General features: G+C 35.1%; 2 protein-coding genes across 3 annotated transcripts; one reads left to right on the forward strand and one right to left on the reverse strand.

The window, feature by feature from the left end:
- The first annotated feature begins 5,015 nt into the window (after positions 1–5,015).
- On the forward strand, positions 5,016–6,885 carry LOC7486841 (uncharacterized). 2 transcript variants are annotated; one of them, XM_024584870.2, is made up of 6 exons: positions 5,016–5,130; positions 5,232–5,288; positions 5,382–5,442; positions 5,546–5,677; positions 6,121–6,288; positions 6,391–6,885. In XM_024584870.2, exons 1-6 carry the CDS (start codon positions 5,081–5,083, stop codon positions 6,469–6,471), a joined length of 549 nt encoding a protein of 182 aa, XP_024440638.1. In that variant the 5' UTR covers positions 5,016–5,080; the 3' UTR covers positions 6,472–6,885. The 2 variants fall into 2 exon arrangements, with proteins under 2 accessions (XP_024440638.1, XP_002320256.1); XM_002320220.4 differs by having other exon boundaries at positions 5,026–5,130; positions 5,229–5,288.
- Positions 6,886–7,264: 379 nt separating this feature from the next.
- LOC7455389 (protein translocase subunit SecA, chloroplastic) lies at positions 7,265–15,807 on the reverse strand. Its single transcript, XM_024584869.2, has 20 exons — positions 15,159–15,807; positions 14,830–14,902; positions 14,468–14,674; positions 14,034–14,137; positions 13,703–13,882; positions 12,217–12,435; positions 11,956–12,069; positions 11,757–11,870; positions 11,292–11,459; positions 10,858–11,033; positions 10,254–10,320; positions 9,975–10,121; positions 9,696–9,791; positions 9,541–9,609; positions 9,305–9,406; positions 8,967–9,218; positions 8,802–8,869; positions 8,437–8,554; positions 7,763–8,002; positions 7,265–7,665 (listed from the first exon to the last, which is right to left on the reverse strand). The coding sequence occupies exons 1-20, from the start codon at positions 15,561–15,563 to the stop codon at positions 7,513–7,515; spliced, it is 3,072 nt and encodes a 1,023-aa protein (XP_024440637.1). The 5' UTR covers positions 15,564–15,807; the 3' UTR covers positions 7,265–7,512.

Genomic DNA, 15,807 nt, shown 5'->3' on the forward strand with positions numbered 1-15,807 from the left:
CATCATGATTGTTAGGCTATACAAGTAAAAGGGGAAAGAAATTAAAGAGGGAAAAAAAATAAAGAATTCAACAAGAGGATTCGCATACCAGACAAGAAAAACCTAAAACCTAATCAGTATACCAGTTAGGGCTTAAAGTGCTAAAACCAGACAAGAACAGGGAGAATGTGTAAAAAGGGCAATAAAGGTAGTCATTATTCATTGGTGCACTTACCAAAACACCCTCAAGATGCCATCGAGTTTAAGAGCATTTTGCAAGCTTTCAAAGGGCAGAGGGGGCCAATCCATCGAGTACAGATAGTTTCTTGACCAGTTCAGAAAATTTGTCCAAAAAGAGGGGGGCAGAGTCCTAGGCAGTACAAGGAAAAATACAATGCAAAGAGAAGTCTCGAGTCTTGAGCAGCACTGCAAGGGAGGAAAAAAAAAAAAAAAAGAGAGAGTTAAGGTTTCCAAGATCAGGTATCCAATGACCCCATGAACCAAACACGATTTTTGTTTTTTAATTAATGTAGTTGTTCTAACCTGTTTGAGCGTATCTTGACTAATTTTATAAATTCTAAAATTAATGACTATATAAACCTCCAATGACTCTAAAAAAACTTGAACTTGTGATCATTGGAGAGCAAATCCAAGAATTGACCCGTTGAGTTATATCTTAGGAAGCGGCTAATGATTTTGTGTATAAGAAGAGATAACATATTATTATCCAGCATTACGGCCCTGTCTTAATAAATTTTGATTTTTTTGTTTAAAATTATTTTTTATATATATTTGAATCGTTTTGATATGTTAATATCAAAATTAATTTTTAAAAAATTAAAAAAATATTATTATTTTAATGTATTTCTAAACAAAAAAATATTTTAAAAAACAATCGTTAACACACTCATAATCACCTTTACATGGATGGTCCGCATGACTCACCTAGTTAACTTTCCTTTTTAGGATCAGTTAACTGCATTTTACCTCTTTAAATCTTTCTCAGATCTTCATGATCTCATATGGTCTAACCAGGTACAAACAATGTTTGAATTTTGGGCAACCTTTTATTTTGTTTGTATCAGTCTCATGTCAAAGGATTATGATCAAGCTAATAATAATGTCTAATGAAAGAACATAATCTCTGTGGTCTAATTCTTACTTATTTTGTCTGCAATGTTTACTGTCTTTTTATCATGTTTTTTTCTTTTTTTCTAATGATTATATATAAAGGCGTTTAAGATAGATCCACTCTGACTTTTACTGACTTGAGAAGAAATTCCAAACTTGCCACAATAACTGAAATTTTTGTTCCAAAATGAATTTTAATTTGAAAGTAATTTTTTTTTTAAACTGTTGTGTGAAGATGTAGTTCATCATTTAATTCATTTTATTTCAAATTAAATCAAGAAATTGTATCAAGGGGTTAACTGGTAGTCAACGAAGTTTGTTCCTTCTTTTATTATATATATTTTTTTAGTTTGAATCTTAGAAGTACTAGTATTTAGAAAAATGTATTGAAATGTAAAAATGCAAATATAATAGATATTGTTTGGAAAAAAATATATTGTTTCTGTTGGCATAAAAATTAGTTCAAGAATATTTTTTTACTGTTGAATAAAAAAAATTAATCAAGATATTTTATATCAATCCTACACACATGAATTATAAAAGCATATCTCAAACCAGTCAGCCAACCAATATATTTTAGAATTAAATTAAATTCTTAGCGACCATGATGCTACTGCCGAATAAAAAAAAATTACCTTAAAAGAATTTAGAAGACAACTATATTTTTTTAAAAAAAAAATTAGATGATCAAGTTAAATATTGATTAATTTAATAATACGATAAAAAAATGAGATAACAACAACAAATAAAAAAAATATTGTTATGAACAAAGTCGAACAAACACGTGAAACTCATGATCTAAACATGAAATATATTCAAATTACATGTTTACCATGATGTAAAATGAAGTTTAGTATTAAAATTAAATTTTTGAATATAAAAAAGATCGGTTACCTGTGAGCCAAAAGAAACGAGAAATTAAAATGAATTTTTAAGATAAATTTCAAAGTTGTCAACTATCTCACCTATTTTTTCCACTCTAGTCATTTATTTTTCAATTTAACTCTTTTTTTTTAAAAAAAAAAAAACTATTTAGTGCTAATTTAGGTTTAAAATAACTAAATCATGATATATGATACGATGAACAGCAATCACGCTAAAAGTAGCTATTTTAGTAGACGTTAATTTCCAGCAACAGACTATCAATTTCCAGGAGCCGATACATCACGTGATAATTAAAAACTATAATTGTCAAGGGAAATAGATAGAAGGAATGTCAGATGGAATTAAAGAGATGGGTATGTAGGTGTTCATTCTTTGATTTTTTCAAATTAAAAAGATTAAGAATTACAAGCAGGAGGAGTTCTTGAATCTCCACAACATTCTTCTTCCATTATTCCCTGAATCCACGGTGACAAGCAGCGAGGACGCCACCCCCCCCAGCCGCTGTGAAGAAGAAAATGACACGTGTGAAATTTATGTGCTCTCATAAATGCTCTCCAGTAGAGGTGATGGCAGTGAGACACACAAATTAATGTCCATGTCTGTATTGTCACCGGTCCCTCGCAGGCAACACTGGACATCTACCAAAAGCGAATTGTTGCTTTTCTGCAGCATGAGCTATGGATTATTTTTTTTTAAAAAAAAAAACTAATTCACTTATTAATCAAATGTCTAACTTGACACGCATAATCATACCTCGCTGATAATTGGCTGCCATGAAAATCTTCCTTCAGAGCTAACTAAGTCAATACCAGCATTTTTATATAGCTACTTGCTATGTAATTACTAATTATATTAATCATAACATCTTATTTTAGATGTTCATAAATGATAGCAGTTGTTTTACAAAAAAAATTTCATTTAAAAATACATTAAGATAATTTATTTATTTATTTTTAACATTAATACATCAAAATAATTCAATAATACAAAATAATTATTAACAAAAAAATTAAGATTTTCAAAAACTCCCATTGAAAAACCTCCTAAACAACTCTTTACGCTCTCAATTGTGAATCACTATCTTATAAACACTAATGTATTTCACAATTTATGTATGATGATAGAGAGCTGGCGCAGTATAATTGCATGGAGCCACTTGTTTGTTTGTCCTTGGCATGTTAATATCAATTATACATTGGCTGACCAATTCTCAAGCCTCCCAGAAGAATTCACAGATGACTTCAATGGAGGTAGGTAGGCAGTTAGTCAGCCAGTTACACTGTACAGAACCCACCCACCCTTGTATTTAATAAACAGCAGCTAGATAGCCTGAGATGAGTAATTTAATTAGTCAGATTCTAGATTTGTTTCTTATAAATTACTAGATCGAGTCTTATAAATCTCAGGGTCACTTGAAGACTTATATGGTCGTTAATTTCAGGGCTTGTAGAATTAGTTGAGGTATACTCAAGCTGACTCAGACACCCGCGTTAATAAAAAAAATTGAATATACATGGACTTTGACTAGAGATTAATGTCCTTAGCATGTTAATATCAATTATACATTGACTGACCAATTCTCAAGCCTCCCAGAGGAATTCACAGATGACTTCAACGGAGGCAGGCAGGCAGTTAGCCAGCCAGTTACACTGTACAGAACCCCCAACCTATTTAATAAACAATAGCTAGATAACCCTAAAATAAATAATTTAATTAGTCAGTTTCTAGATTTACTTTCTATAAATTACTAGTTTGAATCTCACAAATTTTATAACCACTTAAAAATTTATATAATTTTTAATTTTAAAATTTATAAAATTAATTAAGATATACTTAACCTAATTCAGATATTTACGTTAAAAAAAAATATACACGAACTTTGACTAGAGATTAATGAGCCGAGGAGTCCACATGGGCTGTCTCTTGCTTAGTTTTATTGTCATCGCATACACGTCTGTGTTTCCTTTGACCCCCAAGTTCATTACCAGATCCAGAGAAAACATCGCCCGCGATCAAAATATACATGAAAATCACTCTCTAGCTCTCAGTACATTGGTTGATTGTTTGCTTGCTGAGGATATTCAGCATAATAGAACGCATCCCAAATTTTATAGTATACTTGCTCGTTTTTTTAATTCCTTCTATAAATAAATAAATAAAAAGACATTATAGGATAGGATCACCAAAGTCACAAGTCTGGTCTATTTTTCTTATATATATATATATATATTTCCAGTGTCTTGGCTTGCACGTATTAAATTAATTGGGTGATAAAAAATAAATATTCTCTACCTTTCTGTCAAGTTATTATTGGTGCTATTTCGGTCTCCTGCGAATAATAATAAACCTGCTACACACACATGCTAGGAGCAACCTAGGCTAGGGACCATCGTAATTTATTATTATTATTTTTTGGTACAAATTGAAAATAACTTCGATTCATGTTAAAAATACTTGCATCAATCAAAGTTATTCATGTTAAAAATACTTCATCTAAATTTGAAGTAGCGGGTAAATTTTAAGTTTATTTTTAAAGGTAATCAGTTCGAGTTTTATAAATTTTAGAGCCATTAAAAACTTAAATGGTCATTAACTTCAAGACCCATAGAATTAGTCGAGGTAACCGCAATCTGACTCGAACACCCACATTAATTTAAAAAAAAATATTTGCATCATCTCGTTGTATTTAGTGGAATAATTCTAATTATAAAATATAGATATTAATAAAGCACTAATAGTAAGCTTCATATGTCACGTGTATTAAAGTTCATATGATTTATATTTTCATTTTCATATGTGTTTTCATTTTTTTGGGGGCTACAAATTTAATATGGAGCGGTGGGCGCTGTGATTTGTCACTCGTTTCTTAGTTAAAAAAGAAAAAAGAAAAGGCAGGCCCATGTAGCTGAATGAGTGGACATCAGCTCAGGTCCAAATCGACCTCTTATTAATGGGCTTTCGGAGAATGTCTTGGGCTTGTCTTTATTTGACCCAATCTATAGCTTTTTGTCCAGAAAACAAAAGAAGGCAACGAAACCCTCTTTGCCTAAACCCCAATAAAACAAAAAACCGTGCTTGAACAATCATGCGAAACAGAAACAGAGCTCCAAAAAATTCAGTTACTCAGGAAAAAGAGTAAGTTGGTTCCTTTTATTTTGTTGATTTCTTTTTCTGGGTTTTTCTAATTCTTTCTGTTTTCTGTTTATGTGGTGGGTGCTTGATTGTGTATGTAGCAGTAGTAGTAGTTACTATGAAGGGGAACGTCTTGCTCGTTTGCTCAAATCAATTCACAAGTAAACGTTAACGTTACTCACTCTTTTCCCAGTTTCTTTTTCTTTTTATCATTAGTGAATCAATAATTAATGTTTTTTATTAAATGGTAACAGAGAAATAGAATCAACAAAAACTTTGGAAGGAAGCTCGCTTCCCGAGAAATTTTGGTTCAAGGTAATCACTAATACAGCATTTACTTTGATGTTCTTATGCTTTTAGTTTAGCTGTGTGATGTATTGTAATTAACATGGATGATGGTGGTGGTGTCTTTTTGTAGCAACAATTTGCAATTGGGGTCAATGAAGTTACTCGTGTTCTTGAACGTATGTCGCCTGTGTCCGAGAGTGGAAGCTCCCTTCAACGGTCTCATGCTATCAACAATCACAAAGTGCCTTCTGTTCACCTTCAGGTTTTTTGTTTCTACTTAAAATAATTGCTTCAAGTGATTTGTAGAATTCTGGTTTATGGTTTTCGTGTTCAATCAATAATTTGAATCCTGGGTTTGTAGATGACGGGACTCATGAAATGCAAGATGTGAATTGTATATTATAATCTTTTCTATGTTATGCCATCTGCTGCTAGAATGAAAGCAAACTTGCTTGTAGCACTTGTTGCTTTTTTGTTTGATGTAGATATTCACTGAAGGGAGAATTTTGAAGGATCTAAACCATAGTTGTAATAATGCCTTTCATATTACGAGGACAATTTTCCAAAGTTTTCTTTTCTTTTCTTTTCTTTTATTATGTTTTTGTATGGCATTTAATCAGAATTTTTATGACTCGGAACTCTATCCTTTGATTTGTGGATGTTTAGGAAAGATTGAAAATAGTGAATCTCTAATCGTGTGTGCAGGCCATATTAATAGCTTCTGATTGCAACCCAAAATGGCTAACAAGACATCTACCAAGTTTGGCTTCGTCAAGGAAGGTGCCACTGATCTTTGTCAAAGATAAACGAGGAGGATCCTTGAGATTAGGTGAACTTGTTAAGCTAAAAACTGCAATTGCCATTGGAGTGAAAGTAAGTGCTATCTTTTGCAGATCGCATATTTTGCATTCCTGCCAAAGTAATTCTGCTTGGGAATATTATTCGGATTTTAATTGATGGTTTTATTTCATGTAGGCTAGAGGAAATGCTATCAATGAAATTGTGGGAATTCTTTGCGGAAATGAAACAAACCTTGATACAGACAAAATTGAATGAGACGCCTTCCACGCCCTGTCAATGAGCTTGCCGTCTGTACAGACGTGCATTAAGTCAGGGTAGAAGGGCGGGAACAATAGAACTGAATTGGGAATGAGCTACTGCGATCACAAAGTTTGGCTTATAGACATTTTATAATTTTGGGCGAATGTTTTCTCTCCCAAGATAATGAACAAGGTTGGCAATCGTGGTCCATGCTTCTTGACGTGCTTGCAGAAGAAAACTTGAGACAAAGGCTTCACTTGGTCACTTTGCTTACTATTTCTCACAATCCTTTGTCGGACACTTCAACATGTCTAGTGTTATATCAAATTACAATCGATCCAGCATTCACTTTGAGTGCACGAGTCGACCTTCCAAGAGATATGGTAGTTTTTTGTACATGTCCTCTTTTATGCTAGGCAGTTTTCGCAATTACACGTTTATGTTATGTTCCTTGTTCCAGCACCGCTCTCTAGCACTTACACGTGCATGGACAGTCAATAGCGATCAATCGCCACTACGAAAGCAATCAATGCATATCCCAACATTACAATGATGAGAAAGCAGCCAACAGGCTCTACCGCTTTAGTGGCAAAGGCGTCCAACGGTCTTCTTCTCTCCTTCGGATAATTTTAGTTCTATCTTGATCTTGTGCTTCTTGTTGAAAAGCATCCAAGTCAAAATAAAAAAACTTCAAAACTTAGGATAGCATATTATGACTAACAATGGTGGAAATTAATTAGCTTTGACCAGAAAAGTGATAGCAATCAAAGAGGACGTATGCAATTCATGTTCGATTCATTTCGCCTCGTCACAAAAAAAAAAAGGATTAAAATAAAATTCAGCTCTAGTTAGTGTCACAATTCCTCCCTCGTTTAAATCGTGTGGTGTGGTTCCTCTATGGTACAATTAAATATACATTCCCTTTTTTTCACAGTATGTGCACGAATCAGGTTTACAACGAATAATTTCAAGCTCCTATCACTGTTTGAGAAGAAATGCTTTATGTATTGTTCATATCCTTCAAATTCTGGCCGAAATCCTTTCTTGATATAGGCCTTAGGCACTAGCCTGAGGGCTGGCAGCTGATGACGGCTCCGTGGTGCCAACTGGATTGGGTTTTTTCTTACCACCCCTACCATTTCTGACAACTTTGGTTGATTTGTCATTCTGGCTTTGTTCCTGGTCTTTCTTTACCATCACAGGTTGGAACTGCCAAAAAGAAAAGGAGCAGCAAAAACAAATGCACGTTATTAAGAAGAAATAGCACGTTCTAAAACATCCAAGGATACAGTACTTTAGTACAGACCTGATATATGGAGTATATAACATTTCTTCTTATCTGAGCCATCATCTCCAGGAACAGATTGTAGCCTTCAAGCTTGTACTCAATAAGAGGATCGCGCTGTGCATAGCCACGTAAGCCTACAGCTTGCTGAACGAACTTGATTGCTTGTAAATGTTCCTTCCACAAGCGGTCAATATTGCTCAAAATCAAGAACCTCTCAGCTTCCTTCATCAAGCTGGGCGCTTCTTTCTCCACAATATCCTTGTAGCACAGGTTAAACAGGAAGATAAATACAATATTCATGTAGCATGTGTCTAGGCATTTTAGAAAATCGAAGTGTTGCACTTTGCCACAGCACACACTTAGTGATGCTAAGCAAAAACAAATAATCTACACTAAAAATTTTCAGCTTATGCTGGAGATCTCCCAGGGTAAACCTCCAAGCACCACCCAAACATCCAGAAACTCTTCTTGCAATGAATAGCAAAGAGCAAGGTTAGGTTAACAGCTGCTAGATTGATGGGTTGCTTTGCAGGATTTGGGCTGCATAGTTCAGCCATGGCTATATGTATTAGACTTGTTAGGATTCATTGAAGATCTCTTGTTTGACTATTTTAAGGAGTACGGCCTAGATGAGGAAGGATTTCGTGATAAAAAGGAAAAGCCATCTGAGCCAAAAAGACTGTTTTACTAACCCTTTTCTGTAAATATGCTTCACGACCACGAAGACGAAGGTAATCCTGCAAATCTTCGTAACTTGAACACTTACTTCGCAGCAAATCTGGAGTCAAATCATTTAGCAAATAGCAGTACCTAAAATTACAGTAATACATGTCAGAAAAAATTATTTTGGAGAGACATTAAACAAAAGGGAGATCCGCTATATTGAGATCTTATCCTCGGGTGCCTCTTTGTTTAATCTACAAATATGATTGATCTGATTGTGAGCATGTTACTTTCAACAAAAACAGAAATAGTTCTGATTCATCAAAAATCCATACAGAATTTGAGTTTCAATCTCGTCAAGCATTAAGCAAAGAGAATGAAGGAAGCCTCTTACTGCTGAACTTTTGCAATAAGCTTTTCAAGATCCCAACTTCCCACCAGAGCATCAGAACCAATATTCGCCTACTCATACATTTAAAATAACAATAGTCTCAGTAATACTCAAAACCTAAGGGAAAAACAGATATGATGTGACCAATGAAGTTCTCAAACAGGTTACCTCTAAGATGTCATCCATTGTCAGTTCAGCATATTCAATAATAAGAGACTGGAGGTTGTCAGATTCAAGGGCTCGCCTTCTCTCGGTATAAACACGGTCTCTCTGGCTGTTCAGAACTTCATCATACTCAAATAGTTGCTTCCTGATATCAAAAAAATAGTTCTCCACTTTCCTCTGAGCTTCATCTAGTGATTTCGTCAACATATTGGACTCAATTGGTAGGTCTTCAACTCTAAAAGCTCTCATCAAACCCTAAGTGGCAATGTTGAGAATGTTTTAACAGGCATATCTAGGGGAGCACTAACAACTAGACAACAAACAACAACCACAGGTCAAACCTGGATTCGGTCTCCTCCAAAAATCCTAAAGAGGTTATCTTCAAGACTTAGGAAGAAGCGGGAACTTCCAGGATCCCCTTGGCGACCACTTCGACCACGAAGCTGCCATATACGACATTCAAGTTCTGGTTTAATATATTCTGAAGTTACACATAACATGTATTGTAGAAAGAAGATTTTTCATTTTAAAAGAAAATATGAAAGAACTAAGTTTAAAAAAAATTATCAAATTTAACCTGATTATCAATCCGGCGGGATTCATGCCTTTCTGTTCCCACCACATGTAATCCACCAGCAGACACAACCTGCAGTATGCAGACATAAATTAAGTTGCAAGTAACACTATCCTGTAAAATTCAGGGACAAATTTACTTTTGGGAACTAAGCTAACCTTCTTCCTTTCTTCCTCAGTGTACTCCTTAAATTCTTTAACAATTTCTAAAAATGCACTACGCAACTTGGCTATGACTTCATCCTGAGCAGGGCCCTAAAACAGAAAAGTTATGACACTCATGAGCTGTATGCATTCGGAGGATATTATTTTTAAATAAAAAAACAGAAGGAAAATAGCATGGTATAGTTATCAGAAAAATGCTGAGCATTTGGAATAAAATTTAACAGTCTGTCAAATTGATTTGCAAATGTAAAATTTATTCTCCATCTATCATACCTTTTCACAGGAGTAAGATAGACGCTCCTCTGCTTCAAGCTCAGTTAATGATCTTTGGCCCCAAGATCCTACAGCCAATTGTACTGCTTCCTCGGCCAATTTAGTATTCTCATTGGATAGTTTGCATGGAAATAAACTTTCATTCACCTGATATATTGCAAATAACAAGTCCCATACAGATGAGACATATAACACTATAAAACTACAAACATCATTTAAACCAGTATGTGCTCATAGGCAAAGCCAATTTCTATGTCAATAAAAAGACAAAAATCAAACCTTCCATGTCTTCTGAGGAAGGGATTTCTTCACTGATACAAAAACTCCTTCAGCTGGCCTAACAACTCTGCAATATTTATATCACATTAAAGATACTTCAACCAAATATAAATTGCAAAAGGTGTGCATATCATTTTAATAGATCCTCTTTCAGATTGTGGTATTCAACACATGCAAGGGCACTAGTGCTGGAGATGAACAAGAAGCCCTTTGTAGCCCCTGTAGTCGATTCCTTAAATTCAATAATGAGAAGAATTGCCTAGTGCAAATGGCTTCTCTTTTTCCTAATGCATGTTACTCTTATACTTCAGAGTAAGGAAATGTGAGGCAACATAATTTAAGCTAACAGAATTTCAAAAATGTATTTGGTGGTGTTACACCAGTTTAAGTCTCCATATTTGAGTATCTACATGTTATCTTAAATTCTTTAGGCAGTATTCATCTCTAGTTTTTTTAATAAGCATCAGGAAAAAAAAAGTTAAAGTGGAAATATGAGTAACAATAAGTTAACAGTTTTAACCACTTGGAAACTGGGCTGCAGATATGTATGAGGTTTTTTTCTTTTTTAGTGGTGTGTATATGCATGGGTTGAAAAAGAAGATACCTTGGCATAAGCATCTCACGTAGCTTCAACCTGGCCATAAATTCTGCATTTCCACCGAGAATTATATCTGTTCCACGACCTGCCATATTTGTAGCGATTGTCACTGCTCCTACACGACCACTCTGTGCCACAATTTCCGCTTCTCTCTCTACATTCTCTGGTTTTGCATTGAGAACCTTGAGGAGAAATATTTTTGTTAAAATTCCTTACCCAGAGAAAATTTATCCAATAGGTTACCATTTGTGCTTCCTTCAAACTTGGTCACAAAAGGCATGTGTAGAGAAAAAGAACATATTCACCAGGGAAGAGAAAAAAATAGGTAGCAAAATAACACAAGCAACTTCATTTCTTCTATACTTGTTTGTATAAAATCCACTTTCATGTTAAATTAACCTAATTCTACTTTTATTCCTCCAGGTGAGTGGATGCCTCACCTCATGCGGAATTCCAGCTTCTAGCAACTGTCCTGCTAGTGCATCACTCTGCTCAACACTTGTTGTACCGACAAGGACGGGTCGACCTGTCTTGTTCATTCTAGAAATTTCTACAACAACTGCTCGCCATTTTCCGGAAGTTGCCCTGAAAACTACATCGGACTCGTCCTGGGGAGGAATTGAGAAGATGTTGGTGTTGGTGAGCATCAAGCTATCTAAGCAAGTTGTGCATTAAGTTGACTGTGCATAGGTGCTGAACAACTCATAGACTTCCTATGTTCCAATAAGAATGATAAAATCATCCCTCCTTTCACATATTGTTATTAATTTACAAGTATTACAGGAAAATAAAAAATAGTCACAAAACTATACATCATCTTCCACATCTGCTGTCTTCAATTATTGCTGTGACAGCAACCAGCATGATTCTAGAAATATAAATATGGATAGAATGCTAAAACAAACCTTTCTCATCATGGGCTTGTTTGTAGGCACAATTGTAACTTTAAGTTTGTAAATACTTTCAAACTCTGTACTTTCAGTCGCTGCAGTGCCAGTCATTCCACAAAGTTTTGGGAACTGCAGCAGTGCATATGATGAGAATTAAGAGGTTAAGAAAGAACAAATTTCAAAAACTGTTTCATACAGTCAGCGGAGAGATGACCTGGAGAAAGAAGTTCTGGTAGCTGATTGATGCCAGGGTTAGAGTTTCATTTTGAATTGGCAAACCTTCCTTTGCTTCAACTGCTTGGTGAAGTCCATCACTCCATCTCCTCCCCTTACAGAAAAAAGACAAATAATGTTTTCCTTTAGTCATTTATAGTTAAATACTCTATATTTTCATAATTAAATTCATCTGATAGATAAACAATCAAATCAAACTACTTCTAACAGTAACCTTTACTGCTTAGGTAAACAAGATCACCTGCATAACTCGACCAGTAAACTCATCCACGATAAGCACCTCTTTGCCACGTATGATATAGTTGACATCTCTAAGAAATAGTTCTTTTGCTTTTATTGCATTCAGAATATACGAAGCCCACTGTTCTCGAGGATCATACAAATCCTTCACATCCAAAATCTCTTCAGTATCCCCATAACCCTGTTCTGTAAGGAGAACTGTTTTCTGCTTTTCATCCACCTGCAAAAATAGCCTGGGTAAGGAAAATAACTAGAAAAAAATTGCCTTTCATCACCATCAGAATCTGCACGGATACTGTTTCTGGTTATTGAAAACTTGAAAGTATTTTGACTCATGAAGAAGATTAAAATTCTCTCATTCTCAATCAATGATGTTCTACGCACAAGAATCAATGATTACAATATTTTCACATGTGATGTTGCATATTTTTTCATGATCTCCTTTTCCTTTTGTTTTCCTTTTCATTATCTTGATAAAGGGTTGACCCAGTAATAGTCTCTTCCTTAATTATTCCACCAATTGATCCATCTCACTTTCCAGAATAATATACCAGTTATAGTTATAAAGCCATGTCTCTTGGACATAGGCACTGGACACAATCATGCAGCAATTTGATATTTTAAAGGTGTGTAGTAATTTTTCTTCTCATCCTTTGAATAAAACTGAAAAAGATCACCATTCTATTTTCAACCTGGCTATAGTTTGGATTATAATTGTGAGAAGGCAAAACTGAAAACATGAAAGAAGAAAGAAACCAAAATATTTAGATTTAAGATTTGATCTTTCACACAATTTGATGAAGATTTTTCATCCAATTGAATTTTATTTTATTTTATTTTTTGATGATCAATATCAGCCGTGCATCCGAGATAACCCACCTCCCAGCAAAATAAATAAATAAATACAGAAAAGCCCCTTGCTGACCACTTGTTCCACGTCCAGTCGTTCTAGAAAGACTTTCAGTGATTTTGCTCTGCATTTGGGCAGTATGGCTATGACTAATCAGCCAGTCCAGAGAAACATGCAAGTAAGGAAGGACAATTTATATCTACACATCGAATATTCCAAGCATGAGATGCTCCCAGCCTATAGCTTCTAGTCCTATACTGCCTCGTCTTAGAAAATTCCTTAATAAGATAAACGTTAAAAAGTGGCTATGACATAGTTGTAAGTATTTGTTACATGTCAGGTGCCTGAAGCCATTTTATTTACAACTCCCTGTAATGGCTCAGTCCAATTTTTCAAGAGCCACAACATGAAAATGTGATTGTATACTGTTGTGCACTTTGAGTAAGCAAAAAAGCAAATCACCTAACCTTTTCAAAACTGAGTTTTTTTTACAGTAAACAATAACAAAAACTAAAAAACAAAATGAACAAATATTCTGTTTCTGTTTTAAGAAAAAAAAAAAAAGAGGAGCTGCAAAGGATACCAAACGGCAGCAAAAACTCCAGCGGGAAAACTAGTTATTAAAACAGAGTCTTACAGTGTAATGTATGTCTCGTTCAAAGGCTGTAGCAATTTTTGCAGCTTTATAATACCGATCACTTGGTTTTTCTGCTGGTCCAGATATAATGAGAGGGGTCCTTGCTTCATCAATAAGGATGGAATCAACCTCGTCAATTACACAGTAATTGAAATCCCTCAAGACGAGCTCCTCAACAGTCTGTACTTTCCAAAAATAGTCAGCTTTGGTGAGAAAAAAACGCATTCAGCTAGGGAAGAAATGATACCTACAAAGCTTCACTGAACAAAATCAAAGAATTGATAATAGAATAATCTAGAACTAATTATAAAATAAAGAAAGAATTACTTTCCATGGCAAGATTATCTCTCAAGTAGTCAAAACCAAGCTCACTGTTGGTAACATATGTGATGTCACACATGTAATTCTCTCTTCTTTGTTCACTTGTCATATTCTCTGCCAATGAAAACAAACACTTATGTTATCGTGACAATCAAATTCACAAGCTAAAATGAAGAAGCAATACCCAGAGACTACAAAAAGGAAGAAGACTCAAGCTTCCAAGTACAAGAAGAGAACAGCAGATGCAAATACAGTACACCTCCTCGTATAGGCAGGCAGGATTAATTGAAAACAGTTAAAAAATCAAGACCTGAGCCATGCCCATTCATTCATGTAAGAATGAAAAGTGCATAATCTAGACATATACACACACATAAGTGCACGTGCTTGTGTAGTAAAGGAAATGGAACATGTAGTAAACACATGTAAAAGTATGTGACATACGTTGGATTAGGCCAACCTTCAATCCAAGGAAACGGGGAACTTGACCAACCCATTCACAATCTCTCCGAGCTAAATAATCGTTGACCGTAACAATATGAACTCCTTTCCCACTTAATGCATTCAAATAAGCTGGCAAAATGGCAACAAGCGTCTTTCCTTCTCCAGTCCTCATTTCAGCTATTTCCCCCTTATGAAGAACCATGCCCCCTGCATGACAAGAATACGAAACCATGTTCACAACAAGATTACTTCCCACGTAGCCTAATAGTTTGGTGGAGCAAACCACAAAGCACAGAACCTTTCCACCATTTGCACATCTAAAACTCAAAGAAATTAAACACAATACACGCATAATAGTTTACCTATCAATTGCACATCAAACGGGCGGAGACCTATAACCCTTTTGGAAGCCTCTCTCACTACAGCAAATGCTTCCTGCAATACAGGCACTTTTATTGTCATGGTAATAAGATAAGCTATGCCACTAGAACTACTTACCAACGGATAAAAACAACGACCAAGTAAAGAGCTTCGTTTACTCATGTACCAAACATTTAACTTCCGCAATTCTAGTGCATTGAGTTATAGCCAATTTCTACCCACCCCATTTCAAAATTCCAAAACAACTCAAGGATTAAATTTAAACAAGTATATAAAGCAAGAAATTGAATGGAAAAAAAAAAGCTCTTACAGGTAAAAGGGAATCCAAAGATTCACCGAGTTGGGCACGCTCCTTTAAAGCAGCAGTCTTGTCTCTCAATTGAGAATCAGACAAAGCAGAAATCTCAGCTTCCAATTGATTGATCAAACTCACAGTTGGAGCATACTGTTTCCTAGTGGACTCACCTGTATCCGTCCCTTTAAAAATCCCACCTAGCAAACCTCCTAATGAAGCCACTGCACACATTTTCCTCCTTGTATTACTCACCAATCTAGACGTCTTGGCTCCATAATTCAACATATTTAGAGAATTTTCACCAAAAAATGAAGAGCACGGATTGGTCTTTTTGTAAAAATCTTGATGGGGTAGCAGTAGAGAATTAGAAGGGAAAGATGAGATAGAAGTAGAGTGCTTCACTAGAGGTGGTGCGGCCATTGTTTTTAAGGGTGGAAAATAGAAAAATCAGACGCAAAAACAAGATGGGAGTTATTACAGAGTGGGGATTATATAGTTGGAGGAAGTGGTGAGAAGGGAACTATTATCGTAAACATGTTTCGGTTTAAGAAGGAGAGGGTGTCTGTTTTTGTTTCTGTTTCTGCTCATTGGAGATTGAAGAGAGAGAGAGAGGGAGGGGATAAGGTGAGCTAAAAGCGAGAGAAATCATGACATGTGGGGGAAA

Source organism: Populus trichocarpa, chromosome 14 (assembly GCF_000002775.5).
Source record: "Populus trichocarpa isolate Nisqually-1 chromosome 14, P.trichocarpa_v4.1, whole genome shotgun sequence".
In the NCBI taxonomy this organism is placed as follows: Eukaryota; Viridiplantae; Streptophyta; class Magnoliopsida; order Malpighiales; family Salicaceae; genus Populus; species Populus trichocarpa.

Coding starts and splice junctions, on each gene's coding strand:
- LOC7486841 (XM_002320220.4), top strand. CDS start 5,081: ATGCGAAACAGAAACAGAGCTCCAAAAAATTCAGTTACTCAGGAAAAA. Junction 5,289..5,381: donor TTGCTCAAATCAATTCACAA/GTAAACGTTAAC, acceptor AAATGGTAACAG/AGAAATAGAATCAACAAAAA. Junction 6,289..6,390: donor CAATTGCCATTGGAGTGAAA/GTAAGTGCTATC, acceptor TATTTCATGTAG/GCTAGAGGAAATGCTATCAA.
- LOC7455389 (XM_024584869.2), bottom strand. CDS start 15,563: ATGGCCGCACCACCTCTAGTGAAGCACTCTACTTCTATCTCATCTTTC. Junction 9,219..9,304: donor TTGGAGGAGACCGAATCCAG/GTTTGACCTGTG, acceptor ATTGCCACTTAG/GGTTTGATGAGAGCTTTTAG. Junction 8,555..8,801: donor CTTATTGCAAAAGTTCAGCA/GTAAGAGGCTTC, acceptor CTGTAATTTTAG/GTACTGCTATTTGCTAAATG.